A 6357-nucleotide genomic window follows, 5' to 3' on the forward strand; every position below is an offset into this window, starting at 1 on the left:
AAAAAGAAAAAAAAAAAAAAAAAAAGGAAAATCAAGGTATACCTGGCAAAGGAAAAAGTGATCCCTTCTTTGCTTCTTGTCAATCCCTCATGCATTTCCACATACTCCAGTGACTCATTCCAATAATGTAATCAGTTTCCTAGATCCACTTCAGAGAGGATTCTGTCATGCAGTCCCTTTTACCATTTGTGCAAAATGTCAAAGTCAATAAGGTGTTTTAAATTATCCAGTTTGCATATGCTCCTTTACTATATAACACTCTCTGTGTAATACTCCACATATGCAAGATACAATAGGCCAATATCTTCAATCCACAGCAAGGATTAGAATGTAGCCATTAGTTGCCAGAAATGAGTATATATGCATATAGTCATGTTGCATCAGAACAGTGACTCAGAGTTAATTGCCTCGTATAAGTTGGTCACATTAAAAAAAAATTCAGGTCTTGGGGACTAGTGTTGGAGCTCTCTACATAAGTAGAGTTTATTCCTATGATTAAAGAATTGCAAATATACTGAATTTTAAAAATTTCCCATCCTCCCATTTCTAACCCATTTAATGAGTACAAATTGCCAAAGAAGCAGCAGCAGAGCAGTGCATTAATGAGGATCTGGGATTGCCCTCTTGCTCAGGAGCATGTGGTCATTCCCAGCTTCATTTCCAAAAGACTATAGAACCATCCCAAAATTTGGCACTGTGGAGACTATTGGCAATTCAAACTCAGGTTAACTAGGGAGTAGGGGCAGTCTCAGATGACAATTCCAAAGCTTCGGCAGTGCTGTTTAGGGAAGCTTTACATGCAAACTTCTCAATTTCCCTATAGGCTAGATCCAACTTTCCTGAGCTTCTAGAGAAGTGGGGGAGGCAGCCAGTACACCACAGGACAGCCCAGATGTGCTGTTCTCAGACCCCTAACAACTGGAAAAGGATCAGGGAGAGAGAGCTCCAGGAGGACAGGGGAAGGGAACAGAGTACTTTGATTTTGTACATAACAATTAACCAAACCGCTATTTTGTCCATGCTTCTACCTTTAAAAAATTACAAACCATAGTAGGGGGGAAAGAGGCAGAAAAGGAGTGTGAGATTTACACTCTATTTGGTTAAAATCAGAAATGAACTAATTCTACAAAGCAAAATTTAAAAGATGCCTTGTGAACCTCAATTTTTTTTTTTAAAAAAAGGCATGTACATATCGTGTACACTCAGCACTGTATCTGTTAAGAAATTTGCTTAAATAAATAAGTACAGAATTTACTAATTTGGTACCTTTTTCATCTTCACCAAAGCTTCACTATTTTCATTTTGGACAATATAATGTACTTCGCTTGTTATGCATTTTTACATTAAGCAAAAATATAAAAAGGAAAGATACTGTGAACTGTAAAATGTTGGACCTTCAGTTAAATGGTGGGTGATTCCAGATAAGAACATCCTAGATATTCAAGCAAACTCAGCTACCTGGTCTGAATGCCCATCACTGATCACAATAATTTGTTTCCCACATTTCTGTTCCCACCTCTGCCCTAAATACACACATCCAAATGTTCAGTGTCTTTCAAGGAACAACTGCTTAAATCTAAAATGGCAGCAGATATTTTGTACTAAAACATTCTATGGCTAAAAAACAATAATCAAGATTCTAACATTAATGTTGGAAAATACAGAATACAAAATCTTGGGAAATCATTATTAATTCTCATTGCAGTCAAAGATAGGTAAGTTCTTGGAAGTATCAAGACAAACTGCAGTTCTTCGCAGCATAAGTTAATCATTCTCCTGAGTTCTTTCCTGGAAACTGCTTCAGGAAAGCTCTGCAGCTGAAGGGGAACAGAGGGTAGGGCACCATGGGTTGGAGGCGGCCAGTGAACAGGCATTTGTAAGGACTAATGTCCACTCAGAAAGAATAAAACCAGGTGCACCTGGGGGTGGGGATGCAACAGAAGTTTAGCTGTTAGAGCTGCCTTCTTCAGGCAAAGAGGATAACCCAGCATTTTCTATAAATTAACTTATAAAATGCTGAGGCTAGAAAAAATATGACTTTGGTGATTGATAGGAAACAGAACAGCAAAGCCAGGCCTCCAAATAATTCTAGGCCACTTATCGATGTGGGTTCTTCTTTGAATTCTCATCCAGCTTTGCTGCCACTGCACACAAGTCCCCCACAAGTCCCTTTAGTCGAAGTGGGGCCGTTTGCCTTTGCCTGAGGAAGGCTACCCAATGTGGATAGAGGTTTGCAACCAAATGTGAAAAGCTTCATCCTTTTCATTGGCGAGAAAAAGCATGCCCCAGTAGTTCACCACATAATTCCAAAGTCTGGGAACGTGTTTCTGGCTTCAAGGAACACATGCAGTTCTAGGCTGTTGCTTCTCCAAATACTGCTTGAAAGATGCTCAAAAGCTATTAAGCTAGGGCTTGGGGAAAACTGCACAAAAACTTGCAGCTGGTGTTCACTTCAGGGTGGTAATCTCACCTGCTCACTCCTTTCACTTCCAGTGCAAACTGCCAGCTTTCCAAGGAGCACTGTGACTCATTCAGTATGGTTTTCCTCTATGTGTTCTTAAAGGTGGAAGGAATGATGGCATTGTGATTTGCGGTTTTCATTTCCCCTAATATGATTTCTTGATTAGCTAAGATGAAAAATTGTGGTGTGTGTTATGAAATTAATAATTGCCCATTACATACAGGAAGGTGTAAGCAAAAGGTAAGGTCATGCATGATTAGGATAAACATACAAAGGTTCATCAGGTGGTACCCAAAATCTATTTAACTAATAAAAGGAGGAAGGGAAAAGGGTTATTTCTGCTGTGCAGGCGCTGCCTCTGATCGCCCAACCTCACAGTTTTTCTTAGCCTCCAAGAGCAGCCCACAAATCATAAACAGTTCCAAATCTGTTTCCAGGCTGCTGCTCAGGAGAAAACATGGACTCAGGAGGACCACACATTCTAGGACTACTTTGCCCCTTGACTGAACATCAGCCCCTGACTTATAGGTCACAATGGCCTGTCTTATGCAGGAAGGGAGGCTTGTCCCACCCAGGGTTTCAGAGGGGACATAAAGGCTGATGCCTGGAGGACCCTGAAAGGGATCTTAAAAAGAATCTTAAGAAGGAGAATACATGGTGCATCTGCTGTTCACTTCATACATGTGGATCTACAGCTACCTATTTATATATTTTGGACATAGAAGAGTTGGGGAAACAAAGAAACCATTTTTCAGCCACTCAACTACATTGGCCAGGGGTATCCTCTGTTCATCACTGCAGGGGGTGGGGTGGGGATTCAGTGTCTGGGATGGATGATCCTAATTACAATTCCCACACCTTTCACTACATTAAAAGAAACCAGTGTGTCAAAAGTCCTTTAGTCTAAGGCAGCTGAGACCCCGAAGGGTTCACTGCTCTTCTGCTTTGCTGCTATTCCTGAACTTTACCACCATGACAGTAATATTATCAGGGCAGCCTCTGTAAAATGACTGTAATACTATGCTTTTGGCTCCAAAGTGAGGTTCATCCAAGCGCTCCTTGATGAATCGGACTGCTTCTTCATTGCTGAAGGCATCCCATAGGCCATCTGATGCCAAGATCATGAACTCAGGCTGGAGCTTGTCCAGGTCAAAGGTGAGGATGTCTGGGTCTGGAATGACCACATTGAGGTTTTTCAGCGGATAATCCCCCAGGGAGCGAGACATGGCCAGGATTCCCTGGACCCTCCAGGAACCATTGAAACTGATGAAACCACCTAGAAAGACAGAAGAAGCCCATTAGCTTGCCCAGCTGATATCTCCCACACCTGGCACTGTGAACATGTACAAAAGGTTGACCTACTATGTGTAAGCTGGGCCACAGTACTTTCCCTCACCAAGCAGCATTCTGCTGCATGGCTTGGAGTTTGACAGCCTTTCAGGAGATCCTAATGCCCTCATCCTTAAACCTCTAAGGCCTTCAGGAATATATCAACTAGAGTATAATGGTAGGGTACACACAAGGGAGAGGCATCAGTTTTAACCCCGTGGAAGCTCAGTGACTGCAGTAGAGAGCACTAGGGTGGGAACTGGAGGAGAGTGGCAAGGGAGCGCTGAAAGGCAGGTAGCAGACACCAGAGACATCACTGGAATGATCACTTAGCCTACGGCTGCCCTTGGATGCCCGTATGTACATCTCAAAACTGTTGTGGTTTGGATATAATGTGCCTCCCCAAAGCTCATGTGTGACCCAATGCAAGAAAGTTTAGAAGTGAAATGATTGTGTTACGAGAGCCTTAACGTAATCAGTGTATTAATTTCCTGATAGGGATTAACTGGATGGTAACTGCAGGCAGGTAGAATGTGGCTGGAGGAGGTGGATCATTTGGGGTGTGCCTTTAGGGTATATTTTTTGTCTGTGGTGAGAAAAGCGCTCTCTCTCTCTCTCTCTCTGCTTCCTGGTGCCATGTCCTGAGCTGCTTTCCTCTACCACTCTTCTGCCATGATGTTCTGTTTCACCTCAGGCCTATAGCAAATAGAACCAGAGTCTATGAACTGAGACCTCTGAAACCATGAACCCACAAATAAACTTTTCCTCTTCTAATTATTCTTGTCAAGTCTTTTGGTCACAGTAGAGAACAAGCTGACTGATACCCTCCCCCCTAAACAGGTTTGGGATTAAGGAAAAGTACATTTTAATATATACATTGAAGGCTCAGGCCAGGCTGCTTGGATTTGATCCCTGGCTCTGTCACTTGTAGCTATGTGTGACTTTGGATGAAATTTTCTCTCTGTTCCTTGGTCTCACTGCAAAATGGGGACATTATCTACTATTGTTGTGAGAAATAAAGGAGTCATTCCATATAAATCATTTAGCACCATGCTTGAATAATATAGGCTCTCAGTAATGTTATCTATTATTTTTCTTTAAAGGAGGTAAAATCTGTTCATTCACATATTTTTTTTCAGGTATTTATTAAATACCTACTCCGTGGAAGGCAATTTGTAGGATACAACATTATACAAGATCCAGACCTTTCTCTAAAGAAATAGACAGTCTGGCAGGAGAGATAAGAAGACACACATTAAATGCTACAAGCACAAAGTAGTATTCTTTCAGAGGAGAATAGTATCTGCTAAATGCTGAAAGCAGAGGGAGGACAGAGGGATGATTTCTGGGTGTGATGAGCATGGGGGAAAGGGTGTTAAATCTGGGCTTGACTGATGGATAGGACTTCTATAGGCAGGGATGCAGGAGAGCATTCCAGGAAGCGTGGTCTAGTAGGCAGGAACATGGGCAATGGAGTCAGTCCTCATTTCAATTCTGGTCCTCCCATTCACTAGCTGTGAGTCACTGAACACACAAGCTTCTCTAAGTGCCGGTTTGTTGGCTGTGACATGATTATCATCCTCATAAGATAGTTAAAGACAAAAAGTCTGTAAAGCTCTAGGCTTGGCTCCTAGAACAGAATGAACACAAATGAGTGGCACTTGATGTTGATGTTGATGTTGTTATTGGAAACAGCATAAGGAATAGAGAAAGACTATTATGTACAGTTTTTGGCCCAGACTGGTTGGAGCTTATTGTCACACTAATCAGGAGTGGGAACACTGATCAGAGAAGACACACATAATGATGACAAAACTAATCCTTGTTCTTTAAGCCTCCTATAAATATACCCTTGACCAAATAAAGAACAGAGCAGGTGAGATTAATCTCCTTAGAAGTGGTGTCCAAATTTACTTCTATATACAATCACTGTAGGGTGGGAGTGGGGTGTTGGGTGTGACAGGGAAGAGGAGGGAGAATGAAATGGCAGTGATATTTCAAAACAGAGTACTGGATACAAAGATGACAGCTCCGGATGTATCATGTACACATCCTTGTCTGTGTTATGCAAGAGTTGTTATGGCTTAGCTTAGTCAGTAAGCATCATATAGATTATAGGATATCAATAAACAAGATAAGGTAAAATTATAGGATAAGTAATATTAAGCTATTTTAGTTATAAGTTAGAAGTACTTAAGAACTTAGCCTAAGTGATCTGTCTTAAAAGGAACTATCTTAATTAGAGTGTGCAGTTAAACCAGTTAAGAAACTTTAATTGCTGCAACCTCTACTGTTGAGAGCCACAGCCGAAGGGGCCCCAGCAAACTTCCAGCTGCCAGCAAACTTCCAGCTGCTGGCTGATGATTGGCTCACAGTGGCCCCAGCAACATCTAGCTGATTGGCTCCTCGGCCCCAGCAACATCTAGCTGATTGGCTCCTCTGCGGTGATGCTCATTGGGCTGTTTCCCTGCCCTTTCAGACCACGGAGCTGCTCATTGGGGGACTTTTTTGGCTCCGCCCACGTGACCCAGCCAATCGGCCTCAAGAGCAGGAGGATTGTGGGAGGT

At 42.2% G+C, this 6357-nt stretch overlaps 1 protein-coding gene across 1 annotated transcript in view; it reads right to left on the bottom strand.

The window, feature by feature from the left end:
- Positions 1–225: 225 nt before the first annotated feature.
- The window catches only part of Ppm1l (protein phosphatase, Mg2+/Mn2+ dependent 1L), a 295643-nt gene continuing 289511 nt past the window's right edge, over positions 226–6357 (bottom strand). Inside the window, exon 4 of the mRNA XM_015496402.2 lies at positions 226–3737. Coding sequence (XP_015351888.2) covers positions 3391–3737 — 347 coding nt within the window. The 3' untranslated portion in view covers positions 226–3390. The remainder of the gene's footprint in view (positions 3738–6357) is intronic.

This window comes from Marmota marmota, unplaced genomic scaffold, assembly GCF_001458135.2.
Source record: "Marmota marmota marmota unplaced genomic scaffold, marMar, whole genome shotgun sequence".
In the NCBI taxonomy this organism is placed as follows: domain Eukaryota; kingdom Metazoa; phylum Chordata; class Mammalia; order Rodentia; family Sciuridae; genus Marmota; species Marmota marmota.